The sequence below is a fragment of the Carettochelys insculpta genome, chromosome 3 (genome assembly GCF_033958435.1).
Source record: "Carettochelys insculpta isolate YL-2023 chromosome 3, ASM3395843v1, whole genome shotgun sequence".
Taxonomy (NCBI): Eukaryota; Metazoa; Chordata; order Testudines; family Carettochelyidae; genus Carettochelys; species Carettochelys insculpta.
The window spans coordinates 114935628-114963233 of NC_134139.1; the positions used below are offsets into that span (position 1 = coordinate 114935628).

The 27606-nt window shown below is 40.9% G+C and overlaps 2 protein-coding genes across 4 annotated transcripts in view; one reads left to right on the plus strand and one right to left on the minus strand.

The window, feature by feature from the left end:
- On the plus strand, window positions 1–25341 carry SERINC1 (serine incorporator 1). 3 transcript variants are annotated; one of them, XM_074990652.1, is made up of 10 exons: window positions 1–153; window positions 7667–7828; window positions 8980–9173; window positions 13607–13686; window positions 13885–14022; window positions 15983–16152; window positions 16275–16365; window positions 17935–18076; window positions 18187–18417; window positions 24205–25341. In XM_074990652.1, exons 1-10 carry the CDS (start codon window positions 124–126, stop codon window positions 24341–24343), a joined length of 1377 nt encoding a protein of 458 aa, XP_074846753.1. In that variant the 5' UTR covers window positions 1–123; the 3' UTR covers window positions 24344–25341. The 3 variants fall into 3 exon arrangements, with proteins under 3 accessions (XP_074846753.1, XP_074846752.1, XP_074846754.1); XM_074990651.1 differs by having other exon boundaries at window positions 5–162; XM_074990653.1 differs by lacking the exon at window positions 1–153 and adding an exon at window positions 448–771.
- The window catches only part of HSF2 (heat shock transcription factor 2), a 34884-nt gene continuing 31947 nt past the window's right edge, over window positions 24670–27606 (minus strand). The window contains exon 13 of the mRNA XM_074990649.1: window positions 24670–27299. Within this exon, the coding sequence (XP_074846750.1) occupies window positions 27010–27299 (290 nt within the window). The 3' untranslated portion in view covers window positions 24670–27009. The remainder of the gene's footprint in view (window positions 27300–27606) is intronic.

The following is a 27606-nucleotide window of genomic DNA, read 5'->3' on the forward strand; positions in this document are numbered from 1 at the left end:
TCAGCGGGTCCGGATGTGTCTGTTTAGAGGGTAAACAAGAAGCTGACGGAGAGAGGGAGACACTGCGGGATTCGAGAGCTGCCTCCATCTTTAAAGCGCTGGAATCCGCCGCTCGCCTGAGAGATGGGGGGCGTCCTGGGCCTGTGTTCCATGGCGAGTTGGGTAAGGGGGGGGTGGAGCGCGCGCGTCTCCCCGGGTTCTGCGCGGGGCTCTCGGGGTATCCAATTTGCCCTTTTCCGGGCTGTATCACCTCCCCCCCCCCCGCCAGCTGCCGCCGGGTTTTTCCCGAGAGCGGCCCCGCCCCGCTCCGCTCCCCTCTGTGGGGCCGCGGTCCCTGGCCCACAGCCACACTCCCCATTACAGCTTCCTCGCTGCTCCGCGTCGTCGCTCTCGGTGGTGGGAAAAGGGAGGGCCCGTCGGGCTGCGGCTCCGCTGAGCTCCCTGGCCGCAGGTGCCTGTTGTCAGGGCGAGGAACGTGTTCTGCCCCGGCAAACGCGCTGCCTTGTTTTCGGATGTGGAGAAATAGAGAACGTGTAACAGACGCGACTTGAGAGTCGTAGTGTTTCTCTTCACCGTTTTTTGCAGCTACTCTGCGAAAATGCTGCCTCCATCTTACCGAGATTAGACACGCCTAGTTCTTTCTTCATGTCTCGCTTAGCACCAGCAGCGCCAGCATCCTCTGAGCATCTCAGTCTCTCCCCGAGGCACTCCTGCTACTGCAGCACAGTCACATGATGTCACGCTCGCTCTGAGCCTTGTTCGGTGCTGCTGGTTAGTCCTGATTCCAAGTAGCGTATTTTTGAACGAACAGTTTTACTTAAGACTTAAAAACTCATACTCACACATTAACTATTATAACTTCTCTATGTGGAAAACATTTTTTCTTAAGATATCATTGTCTTGCTAATTATCTTCAAGTTATTGTTCTATATTTTAGTTGTGCAAATAGAATAGGGAACAAGAACTGTTTTGGAGATAGTAATTTTTTAAAAAATCAATGGCACTTAGTGTCCTCTGTAATTGAGTTGGGTTTAAAATAGTTTTACACCCTGTGTTAAATGAACACCTTTGTTTTAAAACAAGAATGTAATGTACAAGCAGAATTCCTTTAGTCTTCATAAAAAAAAAGAGTAAATATTGTGTGTTAAATGTAGAAATAGAGCCTATTGAATGTGGTGTGAGAGATTGGTAGTAACTGTAACAAGTTTCTTGTTGTTTGGTAATCCCGATTTATAGTTAACTAGATCTGCTGTTGTTTATTTGACTTTTGCTTATGTATAGCCCATTATCATGATTTTAAAAATCAAAAGAGTTATTCTTACTCAGAAAGATGGAAGGTTTTTTTTATTTTCTGATTTACTCTTGAATTGGTTAGGTTGGTAAACATAATTATTTAATAAATAAATGTAACCTGTATTGGTGAAGGTATACATATATTAGTAAAATCATATATTTTCATTGAGGCACAGATTCTTCTTATGTGTCTGCAGTAGAAAAAAAGACATCTTGGAAGAAATGTAGCTTTTGTGTTAGTGTGTTCAACTGCTTGGAGATGGTGACATGATTAGACATATTTATGATTAAAAATAAAATATGCCACCTGGTCCTAGTTAAACATTGGGTAACACTGTTTTTAAAATGAGTATTTTAGCTGCTAGTGATGTTACCAGCATGAATCATACAGTAATTCACAGTTTGCTAACATAACTTACTTTCCACATGTAGACATAGTTTTTATTATCTCTGGATTCTAGCTTGAACATGACTTGGATATTTAGGTAAGTATATGTAGAAAGCAACCCTGTGCCCTCACTGAAAATAATCTGTGTGCTACCTGTTCCCGAGTGATTTCCAGATTCATCTGGGATCCTTCTGTACAGGTATATGTGCACAATTTTTTTTTTGTGAGGGGGGGGGAAAAACACTCTATACTCAGCCAGCTCCCTGTCCCTCCCCACATCTCTCCCAGCCAATCCTGTGACGGGCTGCTGAGGTGCTGGCACTGAGTACGAGCAACTATCAACACAAAGAAAGCACTGTATATGCATATACGTGACTTTTTTGAAATGGACTTGCTAGCTTAATGCTTGGAGTGTTACAGTTATTGGGTTAACTGTGCCTGTCTGTTCTCTATGGCTGTGTCTACACGTGCCCCAAACTTCGAAATGGCCATGCAAATGGCCATTTCGAAGTTTACTAATGAAGCGCTGAAATGCATATTCAGCGCTTCATTAGCATGCGGGCGGCAGCCGTGCTTCGAAATTGACGCTCCTTGCCGCTGCGCGGCGCGTCCAGACGGGGCTCCTTTTCGAAAGGACGCCGCCTACTTCGAAGTCCCCTTATTCCCATGAGCTCATGGGAATAAGGGGACTTCGAAGTAGGCAGCATCCTTTCGAAAAGGAGCCCCGTCTGGACGCGCCGCACAGCGGCAAGGAGCGTCAATTTCGAAGCACGGCTGCCGCCCGCATGCTAATGAAGCGCTGAATATGCATTTCAGCGCTTCATTAGTAAACTTCGAAATGGCCATTTGCATGGCCATTTCGAAGTTTGGGGCACGTGTAGACACAGCCTATGAGACTTTTGCCACCAGGACAATTTGTCCTGAACTAGAGTTTCCAGATCATTGAGAGATTTGCCACATGACTTCACATTGGCCTTTAAGAGGTCTTTATAATGCTTATATTAACCACCAATAGAGCACTTTCCGTCTTTAGTATCAGTATCTCATCCATCCTTATAACATAACCAATGCAGTGAAACTGTTCATAAGCATTGTGTCTGTGCCCATGACATCACACAGTGTAAGAACCTCTCTGTCGTAGGAATTCTGTCCCACCAATTCACATGGGCAGTCTTCCTCAGACAGCGCATGTGGAACTGATTGTCTGGGTCTACATTTGCCCCCAACTTCGAAGGGGGCATGTTAATCAGTGCAACAGTTACAGTAAATATGCAGCACTTCATTAGGCTACTTCTCCCCCGCAACAACTTCAAAGTGTCAAACTTTAAAGTGCTGGCATGCGTGTGCTCAAAATTTTGAGGAGTAAAGGCACTTTGAAGTGCCCACACTACTTCAGAGTGCCCGTGGCTACACGCATGCCAGCACTTCAGAGTTTGACACTTTGAAGTTGCCGTGGGGGGGGGGAATTAGCCTAATTAAGTACTTGCATATTCACCAACACTTCATTAGTAAACTCCCATTGCCCTGATTTAACATGACCCTTTGGAAGTTGGGGGCAAGTGTAAACGAGAGTTTCCCATCGAGTTTCAAAACGTGGTGGTGATATATTGTCCAAGACTCCCAGCCATACAGTAGGGTATTCAGGACAACTGCCTGATAAACTGCTGCCTTGGTATGAAGTTCAATACCCTGATCATTCCAAAGGTGTCTGGTCAATTTTCCTAAAGTGGTGCTGGCTTTGGCTAATTAAGCAAATGGTGTAGGCTATGTCTACACTAGCCCCCTTCCCCTGCTTTGTAAACAGGGATGCTAATGAGACACTGGGATATGCTAGTGAGGCACTGCAATGAATATGCAGCGCCTCATTAGCATAACACCAGTCGCGGCACTTCGAGAGTGCCGCTTTGGATTGTTCACAGCTTGTCTACATGGAGTCCTTTTCAAAAGGACCTCGCATGCTTTGAAATGCCTTTATTTCTATTGGTTATAAGAATAAAGGAATTTTGAAGTGTGCGGATTTTTTGAAAAGGACCCCATGTAGATGAGCCGCACTTCCAAAGTGCCACTTTGGATCGCGTGCTGTGGTTGCCATTATGCTAATGAGGTGCTGCATATTCATTGCAGCACCTCATTAGCATATTCCAGAGTGTCTCATTAGCATCCCCCTTTTCGAAGGGGGGGGTGCTAGTGTAGACATAGCTGTAGTGTGGTGTAGCTTAGGTCAACTCACTGCAGTTGCTATGTCAACTCCACCTATGGGAATGACATAAGATGATACAAGTTACACTACTCTGGCTATCATGGTAGCGTGGACAAGGTCTGAGTAAGAATGTGAAGTTCTCTTTTTAGGATCATGCGAATAGAGAGACCAGATAAGCTTGAACACCACATTGGTTTAAAAGGCTAACTTTAGGGAAGAATGCATAACGAGAGAGAGACTTTTAAAACTGTAAGTGGTTTGCATACATTCGTTAACTAAAGCCATTCCATCTTTTTCTGGGTCTAAGGAGACCTAACTTTTCAGATGCTTCACCAGGTCTTGAATGTTTCTTTTTTGTTCTTTGGAACAGGTCTCCAAAAATTGCTTCTCTCTTTAGATAACGAGTTTTTATTTATTCACGCTGTGGCCACACTTGGCCAGAACTTTGAAATGGCCATGCAAATGACCATTTAATGATTTAATGTTGCCGACTTTCATTGCCTGCTTGTTAAATTTTCAAACAGTGTCTTCATGTTTACTTCCATGCTATCCTTCCAACTTGGGAGGAGCTCCCTGTAAACATCTTCAGAACTATCTCCTTATTTCTCTGCAAATCCCTTCTTAAAATGCTACCATGGTGCCTGCAATAAACTTGACAGTGGTTAGGCTGCTGGTATGCTGAGACCACTGCCTGTCATGCTGACCACTATTGTCACTTTTTCCTTGTATTCTGCCGTTGGTTTGTCTGTATACAGCTGTTGTGTCTTATACATAGACTGTAAACTCTCTGAGGTGGAGACTGCACTATTCAGGGCCCCCCCTCCCTCACCAAAATAACTCCAAACTTATGACCTTTCTCCCAAATAAGTTAACAGCTGCACTCAAAGAAACAGAAATAACCTACATTGTGCATTGATGCAGTCTTTTATAAGCTTTGTAATGGTAGGTTGCAGTGTAGAAGCCTAATCCCTGGGAATAGTCACTGGGCTAGACACAACAATGTGACATTTTATAAGGAATCATCTCTCACTGATAAGGAGGTGGGCTACACCAGTGGTTTTCAGCCAGTGTGTTGTGAGAACTGTCCAAGTGTGTGCCATGACATTTCATCAATTTCCCCTTACTATGGATCTTTGCAGAGCCACTGTGTGTTTGGGAGGGGGTGGGAGGAAAGGAGGACAAATTTGATGACCCCGCAGGACCCTATTCACGTCAGGAGGCAGCTGGAATATTGCTTCCCGGCCTGAACCAGCTGGTGAGGAGCCAATCCCCTCTCCTTGCTGTGGCAGAGAGGAGGGATGTAGGGTGAGAACCTGTCACAGCTGGTATGTGGCTTAAGTCCTGGCTACAATGGGCTGGTAGGGAGGAGAGTCTGCTTTCAGTGGTTACTCATTTACTCAACATCCCTAGCATGGTGTTGAGCAGATCTTGAAAATGTGACCGTATTCGCTGTCTAACATGGTGGATTCTGTGGTTTATCTGAAACGCTAATGCATTTGATCCTTTTTCAGCTTGTAGATGCTGTACTATATTGCAAAGCTCTCTAAGACTGTAACCATAATAAATGGTGACATTTATGAACAATCAGTTCAGCTGAAAAAAGTATAGTAACAGAGAGGAAGCCGTGCTAGTCCATATTCTATCAAAACAAAAAGCAGTCAAGTAGCACTTTAAAGACTAGCAAAATAATTTATTAGGTGTGCTTTCGTGGGACAGACCCACTTCTTCAGACCATAGCCAGACCAGAACAGACTCAATATTTAAGGCATAGAGAACCAAAAACAGTAATCAAGGAGGACAAATCAGGGAGGAAAAAAAAATCAAGGTGAGCAAATCAGAGTGGGGCAGGGGAGGTCAAGAATTAGGTTAAGCCAAGTATGCAGACGAGCCCCTATAGTGACTCAGAAAATTCCCATCCTGGTTCAAACCACGTGTTAATGTGCCGAATCTGAATATAAAAGCCAGCTCGGCTGCTTCTCTTTGAATAGCGGTGTGAATTTTTTTTTCAGTGACACACATACTCTTAAGTCATTAACAGAATGCCCCATTCCATTAAAATGACACCAGCCGATTTGGTGTCTGAGCTCTGTAACTTTGTTCTCGCACACAATTATTTCCAATTTGGGGACAATTTATATCTCCAGATTAGTGGAATTGCTATGGGCAGCCGCATGGCCCCACAATATGCTAATATATTTATGGCTGACGTGGAACAATGATTTCTCAGCTCTTGTCCACTATTACCCCTCCTCTACTTGAGATACATTGATAACATCTTTATGCTTTGGACCCATGGTATAGAGGCTCTGGAAGAATTCCACAGAGACGTTAACAATCTACACCCCACCCTCAACGTATGCCTCGATTACTCCATGCCAAGAGACACATTTCCTGGATACTACAGTACTAATCAAGGATGGCCTGATCAGTACCACACTGTACCGAAAACCTAACTGATCGCTATACTTACCTACACCCTTCTAGCTTCCATCCTGCAGGCATAACTAGATCCATTGTTTACAGTCAAGCTCTTAGATACAATCGCATTTGCTCTGATGCAACTGACGGAGACCAAAAACTACAAGATCTTTACAAAATATTCATAAATCTGAATTACCCACCAGGAGAAGTAAAAAAAACCAAATCGACGGGGCCAGATGAATACCCAGAGACCAGCTACTCCAAGATCGGCCAAAAAAGCCCAGAACAGAACACCACTGGTCATCACCTACAGCCCCCAACTCAAACCAGTGCAACGAATTATTAAAAACCTACAACCTATTCTTAATCAGGATGCCACACTCCAGAAGGCCCTAGGTGATGTGCCTGTTCTCTCCTACAGACAGCCTCCCAACCTTATGAGGATCCTCACAAACAGCCACAGTCTATAGCCTGGGAATACCAGTCCTGGAACCTTTCCTTGCAACAAAGCCCGCTGCCAGCTTTGTCCACATATCATCTCTGGAAAACACCATCACTGGACCTAACCAGGCTACTCACAGAATCACGGGCACTTTCTCATGCTCCCCTACTAACATCATGTATGCCATCATGTGCCAACAATACCCAGATGCTTTGTATATTGGACAGACTTCTAACTCCCTTAGACAAAGGGTTAATGGGCACAAAACAGACATCAAAACACTCCAGATCCGCAAATCAGTTAGTCAACATTTTAATGGAATGGGGCATTCTGTTAATGACTTAAGAGTATGTGTGTCACTGAAAAAAAAAAAAAATCGCACTGCTATTCAAAGAGAAACAGCCGAGCTGGCTTTTATATTCAAATTCAGCACATTAACATGTGGTTTGAACTGGGATGGGAATTTTCTGAGTCACTATAAGGGCTTGTCTGCATACTTGGCTTAATGTAATTCTTGACCTTCCCCGCACCCCTCCACTCTCTGGTTTGCTCACCTTGATCATTTTTTTTTTTTCTGGTTTGTCCTCCTTGATTACTGTTTTTGGTTCTCTGTGCCTTTAAATATTGAGTCTGTTCTGGTCTGGCTGTGGTCTGAAGAAGTGGGTCTGTCCCACGAAAGCTCACCTAATAAATTATTTTGCTAGTCTTTAAAGTGCTACTTCACTGCTTTTTGTTTTGAAAAAAGTATGTGTGTCATGGAATTGGTTGTCTCATGGAAGCGTGCTGTGTTACTGAAAAGATTGGGAACCACTGGGCTAGATAACAAAGTATTTTCCTTTACTGAAAATCCACATATCCTGCCTAAATCTTTGAATACCATCATAACTCATTTTTAAACTGTTTTATAATCTCTTTCCTCCAGATACCATGCTTATGTGGCAGTGCCCCATGTCTTCTGTGCCGATGCTGCCCCACTGGAAACAACTCCACTATTACTAGGCTGATTTATGCTTTCTTCTTGCTGCTTGGAGTGAGCGTTGCCTGTGTAATGCTAATACCAGGAATGGAGGGACAGCTGAAGAAGGTCATTATTTTTCTGGTATCATGTTTTGGTAGAACATATGTAACCAAATACTGAACTGACACCATGAAAGCTTGTGACATGATGCTATGAGGTTCTTGCATGGCTGTTAGTAAACATGTTTGTAATATTATTTGGCATCATCAGATAGTTAAACAGAACTTGTAAAACTATAAACAATTGAATCCCAAAAGGATTGTAATGTTAGTTGGTCTGCAGTTCTAATATTGCAGAAGATGTGTGTCTTGTCCTGAGTTAGTGTCTATAAATATTCTTTGTGCTATAGGACAGTAACCACTTTAGAACTCTGGGGGGAAAAGCCTTTCTAACCACTTGTAAAACTTACATTATGGTCTTGTAAGGCATGAGTTGCAGTACATTAGACTTTAATGAGTTGTTAATGTACTGGTATGGATAGAAATGGGATAGATATGCTATCAACTGTATTTTCATGGCTGTTCCTGATACTTTGTGCTTAATTGACGAGGTGCCCATTTGGAGGCTTACATTTTTCATGTGTCCAAATACATTGAAGGATGTCTTCCTTTTGATTTAATCACCATCATAGTAATTGTCAGAAATATTCAGGACTCCAGGGTTGCTGTTGGTGCTTCTTCAGATCAACAAATGGAATTTAAATTGCTTCATGAATCCCAAAGCTAACCTTGTTATCCCCAGCCTTGCTCTGGCTTATTTATACCTGGCCCTGCAGATTTCCATGACCAGCATCTGATGAAGTGAGTCTCTGCTCACAAAAGCTCATGCTTAAAAGTTATCTGTTAGCCTATAAGATGCCACAGGACCCTTCGTTGCTGTTACAGATCTAGACTAACACGGCTACCCCTCTGACAAAAAAATGGTGGTGACTTGGTCCTCTTGTCTGAATTGTCTTGAGGTTGTGTGGTGGTGTTTTGTTTTGGCAGGCTTTTGTTTGTTTATCATTCTAACCCATATACTAAAAAGCAGAGAGACACTGTTTAATGGGCTGCCTGCATACATAATTCATGAAGATATGCAATGTAATGTTTAAAGTGCTGTGTTGTGGTATAAATGAATTTACAGACATCAGTGATTTTTTTTTTTTTAAATAATAAACTGTCTTCATTGGAAACTTTTTATAGATGATTGATAAGCTCAAAATGTTTCAATCGTAGATTCCTGGATTCTGTGATGGAGGAATTGGAACTACCATTCCTGGTGTGCATGGCCAGATGAATTGCGATGTCTTAGTTGGATACAAAGCAGTGTACCGGGTGTGCTTTGGTATGGCAATGTTCTTCCTTCTCTTCTCCTTGTTGATGATCAAAGTAAAGAGCAGCAATGATCCACGAGCAGCAGTGCACAATGGGTAAGATATGAGAACAACTGTTATGGTTTGTGTGTGTGTACATATGTGACGTGGCTATTTGACAAAATAATACCCAGTAGTTACTCACTAATCAGATCAACTGTGATGTGAAAAAGGAATTTTTTTAGCAGGTGGAAGTATAATGCAGGCAAAGGTTATTAAATTAGTGTGCACAAGGTAGGGGGATGGACACAGTCATATATCCCTTCAGTTGTAAAAGCTTTGCTTTTTGCTTTTAGATTACAGCTATGGAAGATTTGTCTAGAGGCATCTTGAAATTAAGGTTGTTTCCACCCCATTCAAGACAAAAGAGATTCCTAGATAACTTGACAATTTCCAGTCTAAATTTACTGGTGGAAGATCACAGTGGAGACTTAAAAGCTCCTACTTTCATTGCTAGGATATTCATGTTTTACGTGACTTGGATACCTTGGGACATCTAGCTGCAAAGTGCAGTCTTCCCTCTTCCCCACAGGTTTATGCTGCAAATACTAAAGAAAGAATAGAGGACTTTTTAAGAAATCAAAATAATTTTTCCTCTCTATTTTTTTTAATTTGGTAAAGAGAAATGATTTTGTTATACTCTTATCTAGGATAGGCTAACCAAACATAATTGTAAAATATTAGTTATTCAAGAAGCCATTATTGTTGGACTATATCCTAAAATAGGACTAAAGTAGATGGCTTTTGCAGCATGTCTCTTTTTTTTTTTTTTATATAAGCAAGAGGAGGAAGTATTTCCCATGTCAGATGGTAATTTGGTATCTTTGATTTTGCATACTATCACAAATGCACACTGTGGTATAGGTACCTAGGATTACCAACATCTGGTTGGATCTCTGGCACTTCCATCTTTCTTGCACATATATCAGCTCCTGATGTGGGTAAAGTTGAAAAGGATACCTTTTAACAGATTTTAAGACACTTTTCTTATTAAAAATGTATGTACATTCTGTGTGGCATGAAGCCTTTTAACCTAAAAGAGCTCTTCTTCTCAAATAACCTTTTTGTGGCACATCTTTGGCTTAGAGATTCATACTGTCTGCTCTTGAGGTACTATTGGCAGACCAGGGCCGTCTCTACACTACCACCTTCCTTCGATGTTGGGAGTTTACTAATGAAGTGCTGCCGTGCATAGGCAGCACTTAATTAAGCAAATTCCCCCCCGCGGCAACTCTGAAGTTTTAAGCTTTGAAGTACCAGTACGCATCTAGCCGCAGCGCACCCGCTGGTACTTCAAAGTTTGAACTTTGAAGTCCCCTTACTTCCCAGGAACTTTGAAGTTCCGGTGGGTGCGCTGCGGCTAGACACGTTGCGGTACCTCAAAGTTTAAAACTTCGGAGTTGCCGTGGGGGGGAATTTGCTTAATGAAGTGCTGCCTACGCACGGCAGCACTTCATTAGTAAACTCCCAAAATCCTAATTACCATCCTTCCTTCGAAGGAAGGTGGTGGTGTAGACAAGCAAGCCCCAGTTGTTCTCCCATTTGAGTCCTAGCACTAGAATATTCTCAGGTTGCTAGCCTGACTGTCTAGTTACTTCTGGGCACAAGCTTGACGCATATCTAGAGGGTTTAACTGTTTTGTTATTACTAAAAAATTATAATGTAGTTTTAAACACTTCTGCCAGAAGCAGTGTGTTCTTGGTCGTCCCCCCCCCCCGGGGGGTATCCATTGGGGTAGTTGCATGTAAATTTAATTTTTTAAAATTTATACATGCATCTCCAATGATGCTTTTTAAATCAGTAACAGCAAGACTACGACAGAACAGAGACCTTGTATTTTACTTTGGTTATCGAGTGATTGAAAGCATTCAAATATAAATGATATTCCATTATTAAAAGCATGATTAATCATGATTATTTTTAAACATACTGATTTTTGTTAAATACTGAATATAAAGTGTACAGTGCTAAATTTATTATAAATGTTTGCACTGTAAAATAAAGTAAATACATGTGAGCCTCTTCAATCCACCAATTTTGGGAAACAGGCTGTACTGGATTATGGAATTTTCAAGACCATGTGTGTTTTGTGTGTGTGTGTAAAATTTTTTTTTTTTTTTTTGCTTTGAAGGTGAAAATAAAAACATTTTGTAAAGTACTGAATTTTTATTTCAAGGTAACAGTGATACATACAGGATCTGGGAGGGAGGTTACAGGAAGCACTGGAAGTACAGAGTTTGGGAGGGAGATGCGGATGGGGCACTTACCTGGCATCCCACTCCTGGGGGGGGCATAGGAGGCACTGGCCCCCACCACTATGGGAGCAGCGGGGGAAAAATCCTCTGAACATGTGCTTTGCTGTGCTGCCACTTCCCCAATTTGGGGGTGGGGAGGGGAGCATTAGCACATAGCGCTGTCTCCTCCCTGTCCAGAGTCCAAACCATGAGTGTTACTGGATCATGGACATCTGGATTAGAGAAAGTCAAGAGTAGTAGTTTTCATTTCACGTCTATACAAGTACTGTAGTACAATCCTTTTTATCATGAAAGTAGAAATTATAAACGTAGAATTATATACACAAATAACATAATGGGCAGCAACGTAAAAAACTTTTTCTGTTAGTGATTGGCTGAACAAGAAGTAGGACTGAGTGGACTTGTAAGCGCTAAAAGTTTATATTTTTGTTTTTATTAATACAATTATGTAACCATAAGCTATATTTGTAAGTTGTACTTCCACAATAAAGATATTGCACTACTGTACTTTTAGGTGGTGAATTGAAAAATACTGTTTTAATTGTTATTACAGTAGACATATTTGTAATAGATAAAATAAGCATTGTATATTTTGTATTCTGTATTGTGATTGTGGCTTGGTGGTCTATTCATTTAAAACTGTGATTAAATTTTGAGTTATTGGTGTGAGTTAACTCTGATTCATTGACAGCCCTAGAATGTATCTATACATACCTGTAAATTTTTTCACACTCTTGTGCAAGTTGGAGCCATCAGACAATATCTAGTAGGACAGTTACTTTAATTGTGTAAGTTTATAAATGCTGTAAAGTGAATGCTGTCTTTGCAGTTCTTATTTTTTATCAGAGTAATCCAAACAAAAGCCTAAAGAACTCCAGCAGTTTTTGTGTAAGCCAGCAATAACTCTTGGGACTGTCCAGCAATTTTAGATTGTAGGAATACAGTATTCTTCCCAAAAGTTAAAGTAGATAGGTATGTATAGGCACTGTACACTTGTATGTAATCTAAAAAGGATCTGGAATTTAAGCATGTTATTCATACAAAGCTTGTACCTACTCTTATTTTTGCGGCTGAGGAGGAGGAAAGCAGACATCTCACATGGATTCAGAAGCTGGGGATAATGTATTTATAGATTGTATGATTAGTGTACTGAATCATCCAGAATTTCAAATAATCTTTACCTATTTTTTTAAAAAAAGTTCTAAGGTAGTCCCCTCTTTCTGTGTGCTTCTCCCTCACCCAATTTATAATGTTTAAAAGTTCTCCAAATAGACATTTGTTCCTCTATAGAACTTTATGTACATTCAAGCTGGCATATCAGAGTATCTCTGCATAGAACCACTAGTTGAGAACCATAGAGATGTTCTCCCCCTTAGTCAATGAAAGAGAGGTTTGCCTGTTCGTTGCTTTCCCTTCTGCTCTGCTCTAGGTAAGTTATTTACAGTGGGATGGAGATGTTTTTGAAAACCATGTCTTAAGTATGACAAGTAAGTTTAAAGTGATTGCAAATGAAAACAGGCAGATCAAAGTAAGTTACTGAGTTAAAAAAAACAAAAAAAAATGCCTTCTGATTCTAATCCACAAAAAATTTGTTCCATGCAGTGTCTCATCTGAAACAGTTATTCTTATCTCAGGACACAGCTGATCTTTTTTCTGACTCAGTCTCAGCAGTTGACCTTCATCCTTTTTACTGCAGATCTTTTGTTTCCAAGTTTCTTAATGTGTATCCTCTTAAGGTGGGTAGGCAGTTCCAAAAGCCATCTGAGGACTAAGACCCAATTGCTTTCCATTCCTTAAGTAGACTTTCCCCCTAGGCAGGAAAACTTCATTCAGTCTTCCCATCCGCATGGAAAAGTGACAGATTCAAAATGGAGTTCAGTACCAGGTAGCATGTTCACTCGCTTTTTCTAGGACCAACTACAGTTTGGGATTACAGGTAGAATAAAATCATTCAAGGGTTATTCATCTGAGTACTGATCCATTAAGTTCCGAAAGTATCACAATAGCTCTGATTAGCACATCTAGAATTAAAAAGATTCTTAATTCATATTTATAACTTCACAAACAAGAATGATACACACAAATAAAATATACAGGTTCAGCAGATAGTAAGTTTAAAAATATGTGACATGACCAATTTTTACATAATTGTCTTTGAGTTATGTATATTCATAAGCAAGTTTTCATAAAGCAGGGGGGGCTGTGACACCTAGGATTTCTTTTTTATTTCTTTAGATTCTGGTTCTTCAAATTTGCTGTAGCCATAGCAATTAATGTAGGAGCTTTCTTCATCCCAGAGGGACCCTTTACAACTGGTAAGATAACACTGAATTATATTTCATTGTATGTGATGAAGTTATAATGTATTTTAAAATAAGTATATTTAAATTAAGATGTAAATCCTGATTCCCTCTATCGTTTTTCCTCTGCAATTGTAGGAAGTAAAAAATTAAGATTGAGGAGTAAAAATGTCATTGCTCCGAATTTTATTGCATCTCCTTTTTTCTTTACAGTGTGGTTTTATGTTGGTATGGCTGGAGCCTTCTGCTTCATTCTTATTCAGCTGGTCTTGCTTATTGACTTTGCTCACTCTTGGAATGAATCTTGGGTTGAAAAAATGGAAGAAGGAAATTCGAGATGCTGGTATGCAGGTAACAGAATTTTCATCCCATTTCAGTGGGCATTTAGAAAACCTACTGGAGGCGAGATGCACTAATATAGTGTATAATGCCATTTTGCCAAGAGTTTAATGTGCAGAAGAGATTCTGCCTTCATAAACAGCATTTTCTCTCATTCCATAGATTCCAGCTCTATTGTTTATGCAGTATCTGGGTTTTTTTACTTGATACCAAATTACTGAGAAGTTACCAGATGTGGATTTTTTAGGTTACATTGGTGCAGAGGTTAATGTTAACTATGAAATTTACGTATTGCTCTTTACCTCACAGGCCTAAAGTTTCATTACTAGAAGTAGTAGTAGTAGTAGGCATCCTTCAGCCTGCATAGAGTATGGATCGCGCCCTTTATAGTTTCAATTGAGGACTTCATTTACAGCATCTACTGTGACTATGAAGACCCACACGAGAGTGACAGTCCTTGCTGCATCTCTTGCAGATGTGGTGGGTGTCTGACAAGTCCTTAGTGTGCTTTCTGTGCGCTCGCTTCTCCTCTGCTAGCTGTCTGATCCTCATCTCGCCCTTCGGAAGGCCCTTGTGTAACCCCGCCGTCGTCTGCTAGTTCTTCCCAGTTGTCCAGCTCGATGTCTACCTCTCTGAGGTCTCTCTTGCAAACATCTTTGTAGCGCAACTGGGGGCGTCCGGGAGGTCTTTTGCCAGAGGCTAGCTCACCATACAGGATGTCTTTTGGAATCCTTCCATCATTCATCCTGTGGACGTGGCCAAGCCAGTGGAGCTGACGCTGCCTGAGGAGGGTGTGCATGGTTGGGATTCCAGCTTGCTTGAGGACGGCGGTGTTGGTCACTCTGTCCTTCCATGATATTCCAAGGATGCACCTGAGGCAGCGCAAGTGGAAGACGTTCAGCCTCTCTTCCTGGCGGGCATACAGGGTCCAAGTCTCGCTGCCGTAAAGGAGGGTGCTGAGGATGCAGGCTCTGTAGACTTGCATTTTGGTGTGAGTGTACAGCTTGTTGTTCCACACACTCTTGCTGAGTCTGGACAGAGTTGTGGCCGCTTTTCCGATCCCCCTATTTAGCTCAGTGTCCAATGACAGGGTGTCAGTGATGGTGGACCCAAGGTAAACAAACTCGTGGACGACCTCTAACGTATAGTGGTCAATGGTGATTGATGGGGATTCAGCAACATCCTGACCGAGTACAAGTTTCATTACTAAACTATTATATTTAGGTACTATGAAAATAAAGCAAGCCAAAGCTTCTCTCTCTTGATTGTATAATCTCAACTAATTTTTTCTTTCTGTAAACCTCTTGGTATATGTATAATGACTGGGGTGAAATAGAGGATACAGTTAAAAACCACTGCACTGGAGATGAGAGATCATAAAACTGAAATTTAACAAAATTGTAAGGACGCAAAAGTGGCCAAGTTGGCTAGTTCCCTGATTGCCTGGCAAGTCTGCTTTTTGAAAATGTGGTTTGAGATTCTTGTAAGCCTATATAATTCTACAAAAGATATATTGATTAAGTGTATAGAGAGCTGCTTATAAATATCTCTCAACAGCTCGAGATTTTGTTGATTTTATTTGTGGGGAATGCTGTTAATGAAATTAATTTAGACATGTTGGTGAATGTTTGCCTGTCTTGCTTTTAGCCAACCAGTGTTGGCAAAAAAGCTTGTACCAATAATACCCAGCTGAAGTCTTGGTCTCAGGTTTCCCATTGATGGTGAGATTTGTCTTCATCATACCACTTTGAGGCCTCAGGCAGAATGAGGGCCCCATTATGTTAGGTGCTGTTTAAACAAGATAAAACTTCATTTCTACTTGAAGGAATGTGTCTAAGTTAAATGTTTAAAACTTTAAAGTTTCAGTATTTTAAATGTGTCCATAGCAGCACAATCATAAGGTACTCTTTAAAGCTAATAACATATGCTCTTTTAATGCAAACTTAATGGTCTTGTTTCTCTCTCTTCACAGCTCTGCTGTCGGCTACAGCTCTAAATTACCTGCTGTCTCTTGTTGCTGTTGTCTTATTCTATGTTTATTACACTCATCCAGAGGGCTGCTCTGAAAATAAGGCATTCATAAGTGTTAACATGTTGCTGTGTATTGGTGCTTCTGTAATGTCAATTCTGCCTAAGATCCAGGTATGTGGTGGTGTTCAGTGAAGTTTTTTGTTTTAACTCAGAAGCATTTCTGTAGCTACCATTTTAACCATGGACATTTTTTCAGCTTGCCCAGTTTAGTTTTCCACCTTTTTTTCATGTAGGAATCTCAGCCAAGATCTGGTTTGTTGCAGTCATCGGTAATCACAATTTATACAATGTATTTAACATGGTCCGCTATGACCAATGAACCAGGTAAGTTTGACAAGCTTGCGTTTTTGTCTAAGATCTTCATTCTCTGTAAAGCTGTTAAAAATGGCAAGTGACAGGAGTGAGGAAGATTCTAGACTGAGAAGAAAATATTTATCATGCATATGTAAGATTGGAAGGGACTTTAAGCAATCCATCCCTCTGTACCAAAGTAGGATCAAATATGCTTATGCTGCCATAGTGTTTTTCTAACTTATTCATAATCGGGGATTCCGTGACCTCTCAAGTTAACTTTTTCTAGTGTGTTACTACCCTTGATAGAAAGGATTTTCCTAAAGCTTTCATTAAAACCGAAACCCATATCTTGCCTTGTGAATAAAATAGAATCTGATCATGTAATTTAAATCTACCATGCATAAGTGCAGTTAAGGTTCATTTTTTTTAACTTTCCAGAACTTCATTTTGCAGCCTTAATGTTCTTTCAGTGTGATAAATAGGAGAGGAAATTGTGTGATTTTTTTTTTTTTTTTCCCTAGTGTTCTTAAAAGAAAAACAAGAAACACACATTCTGCCATGATCATCCGTTTGCTAGATAACGTTAAAACACAGCATTGTGGAACATGATCTGTCAGAGGCATGACCCTTGTCTGAGTCCATGTATTGGCTCTGAACAAGTTTCAGTTTTTTAGGTTGTCTTTTCATGTGTAACTGTGCTGCAGTGTGTGGAAGGATGCAGGACTTGCTACAGATGTTTCATGAAAATGGCCAATGATCTCTTGGCTCTCCTAACTTTTAAGAGATCACATGAGATCATTTGTATGTACACTGGCAAATTGTTTTAAAAACAAAGTCCAAACCTCTAGAACTTAAGTAAATTATATTTTTTTAGCAGAATACTAGATGGCCTATCTAGCTCATTTTAAGTTTGTGCTTCAAACCAGTTAGGTGCTTACAGCTGTTTAAAAGAAGTGTCATTTTTATGTAATGGATACATGCAAGGAGGTTGTGGTTCTTTCAGTTTGAAGTGACTGAACTCTCTGCTCAAAAATCCCACTGCAGACAACAAATTTGAAAGTCTGCCAAATATTAGCCCTCAAGGTAGTAAAAAATGACTCTAGAATGTAAAGCTTTCAACTTTAAGTATTACGTTGTGTTTCTTTTGTGTTGCTGCCATTGAGACCCTAGCCATGGGCTATAACTGCAATAATAAGAAGAGTAGGAGCACATAACTCCGGTTTCTCTCTTCTGTGTTTATCAGTATACACTGCTATTTGGTAACTTAGTAAATGCAGTTGAGCTTTTAAAATATTTATAGTATTCTTTCACATAGTTTAAATCTTCAACCAGAGTACATTTGAGGTAGAACTGGGTAGTATTTATTGTGTAGTATAAAGGCTAGTTAAACAGAACAGGAATGTGATACCTGAAGTGCACAAATAGATCTGTGTAGACCCTGCTGGCGTGCATTAAAAGTTTAATATGCTTGAACATGCTTACACTATGCCAAAACCACACTAGGGAACTTTTGATGCACTCTAGGAGAGTCTTAGTGCATTGTAAAACCATTTGCCCTGTTCTTGTTTTGTTTAATTTCTAATCTCCTTCCCAACTCAGAAAGGAAGTGCAATCCAAGCTTGCTGAGCATAATTGGCTACAACACCACTACCATTCCAAGCCAAGGTCAGGTTGTCCAGTGGTGGGATGCACAAGGAATTGTAGGACTTATTCTGTTTTTGCTGTGTGTTCTGTATTCAAGGTGAGGTGAATTAATTAGTATTTAATGACTTGTGCTACTGCTAATAATCAGATTATTAAAATTTTATTTTTATTTTGATAACGTACTGTTTTTATTCCCCTGAAACACAGCATTCGGACATCCAACAACAGCCAGGTTAACAAACTGACGTTAACCAGTGATGAATCAACATTGATAGAGGATGGAGTACCCAGAAGTGACGGCTCTTTGGATGATGGAGAGGATGTCCATCGTGCTGTCGATAATGAAAGGGATGGAGTTACATACAGTTATTCCTTCTTTCACTTCATGCTTTTCCTGGCCTCGCTGTATATCATGATGACCCTCACCAACTGGTACAGGTACATACATAACTTCAGATTTTGTAACAGTAATGAATGCAGAAGACACTGAAGGTTTTAGGATTTAAGGTTTCATGCAGTGCAGCAGTTAATCCTATGTATGAAATGTGTAGTTTTTACTACAAATTCTTAGTTAGTGGCATTGGTTATTGTTACAGGTGAGCTCTACTTCTTTACTTAATCATGGAGCAGATGGTGAAGGTGTAGAATCGTACTCTAATTCAGCAGACTAGTAAGTGTAGCTAATGGGTATTCTTACTGACCTTCTATTGAGAGGCAAGGTAGAGAAAGTATTATCGCAGTTCACCTTCTGTTTGGCATCCTTGGACCGTGTGTTGAGATTTTGTGATATATGCGCCCAGAAGATGTTTTTTTTTTTTTCTTCCCCTGATGGGTGGGTGGTCATGCTCAAAGACCTCTAACTACACACAGTAGTGACTGGCTCACCTTAGGCATTTTTTTTGCCAGGAGTATTTTTAGAATTTCACACTAATCTTTCAGTTACTTTTGTTTTTGTGTCTGTGCTGTTGAAATGCTTCACTGTAAATATTGATGTGAAAATTCTTCTCTGATTAACTGGAGTGCACGTAGCCTCCAGAATGTTTCAGCACACAGTTTTGTTTGACATCTTGTTATTGAGTACACAGCAGAGAAATGTAGTTAAATTACTGGATAATCATATCACTTGTAGTAGTTCCTTCACAAGTCTCCAAATCCAAGATTGTGTAAGGATAAATTCAGTGAGAAAGTGATTTAGTTATTCAGGAAATTTGTAAGGGAGCCAGATAGAGCAGTGTGTGCATATGAACAAGGCATTATTGATGGGGCATAGTGCTGTGGTCTGAGTACAAGTTTGTGTAACAAAGAATATTAGTTAGGATGTTGCTGTTACCTAATTTCCCTTCCCCTGTCTTTTTTAGGAGAAATTATTTGAGGTTTTTCTGTCTGTAATAAGAGGAATTTATGTTCTTTATTTTTTGAGACATCTTAGTTTCAGACCATGGCTGTGATTCATTACCATAGTGCTGAGGTATCATTTGGCACATAGGGAAAGTGTTTATGTGGGGAGGGATAGCTCAGTGGTTTGCTCATTGGCCTGCTAAACCCAATCCTTGAGGAGGCCATTTAGGGGTCTGGGGCAAATAGATTAAAAAAAAAAAATCTGTCAAAGGACCATGTCTCACTGTCCAGATCATAATCCTGTTGTGGTGGGTGGGCCTGTGTGTTCCAGTGAACCTAAGAGTGATACTGTAGGGAGTCTTTTGCTCCCAGCAGGGTCATCCATGGAGACAAAAAAAAAAAAAAGAGAGAGAGAGAGAGAGATGGAGCGTCCAGACAAAGAACAATCCTAAAAGTCCTGAATGGCAGAATAGGTGGAGTATAGCAAGGGTTGTGGTGCAATGGGTGTGAAAGTGGATGAAGGCTGCAGCAGACAGGAGACTTCCAGTCATTGTAGATCCCATGCCATTGGACCTAAGCCATCTATCCCTCAAGAGCCATGTGGCAGCTGAAGTGCAACAGTCTCCCCAAGTTAAAAGAAGTCGTACGCAGGTGTCTTCCTCTGTGTACTACTTTCCTAAACTTAAGCCCTATGGCAAATGGCGTTGGGAGCAGGATTGTGAAAGCTGGAAGTTTTTAGTCATGGACCAGCATATAGGCAGTGGATATATGTATTAGTTGTTCTGTTTTGGGGACTGAGGTGGTAGAACATTCTGGCTGCTGCATCCATGACTGAGCAGTCCTATTTAGAATCTGCTCTGCTCACCCCACATGGGGAGGCGGCTAGAAAAAGTGCCCTAAACATAGTCCTGCTCAACCCCCCTGACTGGATAATTGCACCCAGTGGGTTCATCTGTATGTGGTCTAAGTCGAACAGCAAACTTTGGAACATGACTATTCAGACTTTAATGGACAACCCAGACAGTGCACCACCCGAAAGACACGTCAGTTATTGCCCACGAGCTGTGACAATTCAACATAGATATAGCTGCCCTGGCAGAAGTGTGTAGATCAGAAGAGGGACAGCTAAGAGAAGAAGGCAGAGGGTACAGCTTTTTCCGGGAAGGAACCCCAAAGAAAGTAAAAAGAATTCATAAAGTAGGATTTGCCATCAAAAATGAACTGACAAAGATGCTATGTGAAGTCCATGTCAGCATCAGTGAGCATCTCATGACCTTGCTCGAATCTTGCCAAAAACCAACAAGCAACTGTCATCAGTGCTTATGCATCAACTCTAGATGCTGAAGATGACGTGAAGTTCTTCACCCAATTAGACACAGTCCTGGAAGACATCTCCAAAGACAAGATTATTCTTTTGGGGGATTTCAGTGCCAGGGTTGGAAGAGACGCAGACCTCTTGCAGACTTACCATTGGGAAAGAAGGAGTTGGCAAAAGCAGCTCCAATAGAGTGCTCCTCCTTACAAAAGTGCAGAACGCAAGCTCGTCATGAACACCCTCTTCTGCTATAAAAACAAATTTTAAGACCTCATGGCAACATCCTCAATCAAAACACTGGCACCTCAGACTATATGTCATTGTCCGCGCTTCGGATTGGCATGATGTCCGTATCATGTGCAATGACTAGAGCTGTTGGCTGTGGGAAAAATTACCACCTTATTCTTTTCACAGTGGCAATTAGGATGGTCATCAAATGGAAAGTCAGAGGAAACAGATCTGACATACAAGGCTTGAAGAACCCCATCAGATGAAGTGACTTCCAGATAGCACTCCAAAGGAAGCTGCTGACAGTACTCCTTGAAGATGTGGAAGAGCACTGTTGTCAATTGAAAAATGCCATTATTGGAGTTAGTGGAGAAACCATTGGCTATCAGTGCAGGAAGCATCGGGACTGGTTTGAGAACAGTGTGGAAATGGAATGCTTGACTGAGGCAAAAATGAAGGCCTTTAGGGCTTGACAAAGCAACATCAACTGCACAACGAGAGGTGTGCATGCCAAGACCAAGGCAGAAGTCCAGTATAAAACAGACACTGGAAAACAAGTGGTGGATTGAGAAGGTGCGAGTACTCCAACATGTTTTAGACATCAATATTACGAGAGGTTTCTTCAAGGCTACCAAAGCTGTTTATGCACTGAGAAACCATGGATTCAATCCCCTGAGATCAAAGGATGATGCCCAACTCTTGAAAGACAATGAAGCCATTGCTTCTTGCTCTGCAACCGCCCTCCCCCTTTGGTCCTAGATTCAGTCGAGGGATTCCCTTGATCAAATCCCTCCGCAACTTCCTAGATATGATCTTGTAACATTTCCTACCCTAAGATCCAAGCTGCCCTCGGAGCAACAGTGTCCAACAAGGCAACCAGACTAGGTGGAATCCCTGCCAAAGTCTTCAAAGAAGGCAGGCCAGAGCTCTTCGAACAACTATATCTCCTAATTCTCAAGACAGACGCAGCGAGACTTCAGAGACACTGATAGTCAGCCTGTTCAAGAAGGGCGGTAAGTTGGACTGTTGAAACTATCGTGACATGTCCCTCCTGGCAACAACAGGGAAAATCTTAGGCCGAATTTTTGCAAACTGACTCCTGCCACTCTCGCAAGAAATTCTCCCAGAATCCCAGTGTGGCTTCTGACTATTGTGAGTAACAGTGGACATGATCTTTACTGCCTGGCAACTGCAAGAAAAATGTTCTGAACAAAAATAAGCCTTATACACGAGTTTCATCGAATTCACCAAAGCATTTCAACTCAGTCAAACATAGGGTCCTGTGGACCATCCTCTCAAAGATCAGCTGCCCCAAAAAATTCATTAGCTTCTTGAGGCTGCTTCATGACAACATGACTGCCACAGTATTGAGCAACAACCAATCCCTAAGCGACCCCTTTGAGGTCAAAACAGGAGTCAAGCAAGGCTGTGTCCTTGCCCCCTCACTGTTCTGCATCTTCATCACCATGAGCCTTCACCTCATTGATGGCAAGCTTCCAGATGGTGTGAAAGACTGTCTGTAGAATGAACGGGAAGCTTTTTGATCTCAGGAGACTGAAGGCTGAAAGCAAGGCCTTCATGAACTCTATCATGGAGCTTCAGTACACAGATGACATTTGCTGCTCTTTCACCCACAATCTTTCAGACAATCTAAAGTGCCTTCGCTGAAGCATATGAGTATCGCAGCCTCACAATGAACATCAAAAAGACCAAGGTACTCGACCAACCCTCACCGATGGGACAATCTCATGTACCTTCTGTTGAAGTCCATGGAGAACTGCTGGCAGCTGTGGAGCACTTCCCATATCTTGGAAGTAATTTTTCCACTTAAGTTAACATTGATGCGGAAATCCAGCATTGTCTGAGCTGTGCAAGCTTTACTTTCACCCACCTGAGATACAGGGTCTTTGAGAACTGGCACATCTATCCCAAGACAAACCTCCTTGTATAATGCACAGTGGTAGTGCCAGTGGTACTGTATGCATGTGAAACCTGAACAACATACAAGCATCATTTGAAGGCACTTGAACAATATCAATGCTGCCTCTGGAAAATACTATCTCTTGGGAGGGATAGGTGCATGAACACTAGCATCCTGGAAGAGTCAAACATGACCATCATTGACACCCTAATCATTCATCTACAACTTCATTGGACTGGTCACATGTCTGATCAGCACCTTCTCTGCAAACAGATTCTGTTTTCAGAGTTGGAGAAAGGACAGAGGAGCGTTGGGGGACTAGTGCAAGGGAGAAAAGGACATGCTGAAGACTCAACTGAAAAACTGCTGTGGAGAACAGTAATCTGAGGGGAGTGGTGCACTTAGAGGTACCACCACAGTGCAGATGAAGAGAGGCAGAGAAGAAGGAGGTGTCAAAAACTGCTCAGTGTCCCTCCAACTGCTACCACCACTTGCCTCTTTTGTGATCAGATCTGCAGCTCCAGAATCAGGCTCATCAGCCTGCAATAGACTCGCAAATAGGAGGGTGACATGAAGATATCCTACTTGTTATTGAGTAGCTGCCAAGAGATACCACATAACCGCAAGAATGCTGTATTGATACTAGATCTGGATATTATGTTGTCAAATACTTTTACTGCCTATTTGCTTTGGCAATTAATTGACATTACTTGAAATTGAAAGTATGCTAATCTGTAGGTGAGATACCCCAGTACAATAGGGTGAGGAGGTTAGTATGGAAAAGGAAGGCTGAGCATTTTTGTGAATATTCATGACAGCTCCTTGGTCCTATAATATATGCAATCACCATGTAGGAGGGATATGTGGACCATCAGACATTTTTGGCATGCCAGGTAGAGGCCTGGACCTATGCCTCTCACACCAGATCCCAAAGGAAGGGTATAAATATGAACGTGTGTGTGTCTGAGGAATGGTTAAAATATCACCTTAATTTTTTTTGTGGTTTTGAGCTTTTTGTCTTTACTAATTGAGCCAATATAAGTATTTAAATTTTTGCCTAGAGTGTTTCTCTGTTGTGCACAGCCAGGTTCACAAACATATTCACTTAACCTTGATTCTGTGACTAAATCTTAGTAGTACCTTAAATCAGTAATATTCAATAATCACTGAAGACTCTGGTGTCCTAACTAAGTTTGACAGGAATAAGGAAAAAACAAGTCATTACAAATAGCACTGTCATGCACTCTTACTTGCTTGTGCTTCCTGCAGAAAAAGGTAGGGACTTAAAATTTTTTGAGTGAAATCAAATCCAAGCTAGCATGAGCTTGAGGCATAGTGATAATCTTTTTACAATAGTCTACCTTCAGATAACAAAAATCACACACAAATGAATGTCCCTGTAATCATACTCTTTCTTTTTCAGTCCTGATTCTTCTTATGAGATGATGACTAGTAAATGGCCATCTGTCTGGGTGAAGATATCTTCCAGCTGGATTGGCATTGTGCTGTATGTGTGGACTCTGGTGGCTCCCCTGGTTCTTACAAACCGTGATTTCGACTGAGCTGTTTCACACCTGAAGGCTTCAGTTCACACTTTGAAATTAACAGTATTCTAGACTAAACTGTAGTTTGTAAATAAGTGTGCTTGCTACCCATGTAATAGACTGTGCCTTGTTGTGCATGACTACCTTTAGAGCATATCCTCTTTCTCTGAATGACTTCTTAGTGATTAGTGTGGCATTTGTTTTCCTAGGAGTATTTTAAGTTTAGTGCTGTGGATGTGAAAAATGTAAAACCAGACTTGTTTCCCACCTTCCCTCTCCCACTGATGAGTAGCAAAAGAGTGCAAGAACAACTGACTTGGAACTTTGTATTTACTTAGATGGTGTTAAAATAGGATTTATAGGAGGAATTTTAAGTGAGTTAGGTTTACTTTTGACAATGTTGCCTTGTCTTCAAAGCCTGCTTAAATGTTCAATACACACAGTGCAGCTAACACCATGTAACATGCACCATTTTGTCTGGCAGATAATGCTTCTTTGCACAGTTGTGATTCTACAATTACATAAATGCATTTATCTTAAGTGCTAATTGCAGGAATTTCAACCCTGCACCTTCGTTAGTTATTCTCTTTAGTGGTAGTTTTAGATATGCCTTATCCTTGACCAAAGGGACACAGGAAAAATACATATGCTACAACAATTTGCTCCCTGGAGTCTAAAACATGGGTTTACAACAATCATTTTTAAATACTGTTAGTTTTTTTGTTATCAAGCTGAGAGCTAGTGGGCTGGTTTTGTGTATACTCTGCCAGCAGTTGAGACTGAGTCTGAACCTAGAGCTGTACTTCAGCAGTCTTCATATAGTCTGCTGTAGGGTGTGTCTAGAGCTAGTTCTTCTCTACATCATTTGTTTTTATTCTAAATCTGCTCCCACTCCACACTGTCGTCATAGGCTAAGGAAGACTGACTTTCTACTCAGAACTGGTGAAATGGAGGCAGATGAAGCTGATGTGTACAGGCATTTTCAACATTTATCAATAAAGTTCTGAAAGACATGGCTTTATTTTCTGTCTGCAACTGATGTATATTCAAGATGGAGAGTGAAGGAAGTGCTACAAAAGTATCTAGAAAGTTAGTGGAATGTTTTTCTTTCAACAGCTGTTTGAAGCCTCAGCAGCACTACTGCCCCCAGCTCCAATCACTCAATTTAATTGGTTTAACAGCCAGATCCTGTCAGCCATCAAATCAATTAACCTGTTTCATTATAGCAGAGCAGCAAGCTAGAGGGCAGGTCAGCCACAGTACCATCTACAGCTACAGGTTGCCAACCCCATGCCTGACAGCCAGCTATCAAGACAGCATCACTACCTGTTTTGCAGGCTTGTTTCTGGCTTATGGGCCACAGGCTGGCCACCCCCTGATCTACAGCCATAAAACCCTCATGCCTGGCTGAAATCAGCTGCTGCAGGCTCCCAGCCTGGGAAACTGCTGTGTAGATATATGGTCCAGGGCTTGAGTTCTGGAACTCTGCAAGCATAAGGTCCCACAACACACACACACCACCCTCACCCAAATATCTACACTGCATCTTTTAGCCCTAAGATCAAATCTACTACTCTAGGCAGCTTGGTGGTTTAATCTTTGTAGAGATATAGCTTAAGCTTTGTACAATTGTTTACTGCTGGTAAGTTATGCATAAGAGCTGAGCAGAATTCAAAAGGGGACTTTTTTCCTGCCTAAAAGTAGCTTGAAGACAGGTGGTGATCAGGTGAAAGAATGCATTAAAACCCCCATATCAGTGAACAGAGACTTATCTGTAGGTAAAAACAGGATCTTGTTCAGTGATATCAGAACTATTACTCTCTCAGCTGTTAGTGTATTATAGTACATCTTTCACCTCAAGCTACAGCACACAAACCAGCCTGACCATGAAGTTTATCCCACACCAATTACTGGTTTTAAAAATTGTTTTGGAACAGAAAACTAAGGCTACATGTGTCATGGCATATGCCAGCATGAACTCAAATTACTTCAACAGTTCATCTGAAAACCAGTTTAAAACCAGCTTTTTTAAAAAAGTAGATGCCCCCTTACAAGTCACACCTACATAGTTTATTTTATCAAAGTAGATGGTTCAGGTTAGGAGCTGCTTGCATGCTCAAGTGCTTCCATCTTGATAAGCTTCCATTTCTCTCCTTTGTAATGTATGATCACAGTCACTGAAGAATTAAGAACCAAGAGTCAGTTAGGTAACAGGCATTTTTGTTCCCAATTCAACCAGAAAAAGAGAGATACAGTTTTTTTTTTTTTTTTTTTTTTTTTTTTTTTTTTAAAACCCTGCTTGCACAAAGCCAACTTTTTTTAAACAGTTTGAAAACAAAAAGACTTTTCTACACAGTACAGTTATTCTATTCATACATAAAACCAAAAAGTAAAAAACAAGTTACTTAACATGAATTTTGATTACCTGGATTTTTGTATTCTCCATAAATACCAAATATTTGACAGCAATTAAAAAATTCTGGTATATTCAACTATGTCTAGGACATCTTGTATAACTACACAACTATTTAAACAGCTCTTTGTGCGCACACACAAAGGGTAGCAGACTCAAGCTTTCACAACAGCTGGTTATACCAACCAAAAGTTGTTACTAAAAACTAAGATACCAAATGATATCCTAAATAAATAGTTTTGATGAATATATACAGAGTTCCTGTTATATGTTAGTTATCCAGAAATGACATGTCTGTGTCCATGGGTGCAGGAGCAAGTTCACATAAATAAAAGAGTGTGGCTTCACTTGCTTCTGCCTCAGTCAGGGGCTCCAGCCGCACTAACTTGCTTTGAGTTGGTTCTGGATCCAGGCTGCTTTCCAGAAGCTCATCCACTTCTGAGGGTTTGTCTAGGGATGACATGGTTTCAGAAGTGGAGTTTCCACCCTCAACAGTTGCACCTGGAGTCCCGTCAAGGAATGCAAGGAGTGGAAAGGCAGTATACTGAATGAGCTGTTTATCTACAAAAGTAAAACAGTAGTTCAGAAAGTCATGCATCCCATTCCAAAAAGTTTAATGCATTTTACACAAATCAAGACACATTATAAAAATATTTTTGAATACTTTTTTTTTTTTTTTTTAAACAGGGCATATACTGCAGTGTTGCAAGCAGCAAAGCAACCAGAACCTACTGTTCAGGCTTATCTGAAATACCAAAACTTTAGTGTCTGTCTGCATCTGATGCAATGCAAATTCTTCAGTTAAACACTTAAAAACCTTGAACTGAAAAAGTTCTCAGCATGAAGCAATCAGGCAGATAAAACAAGG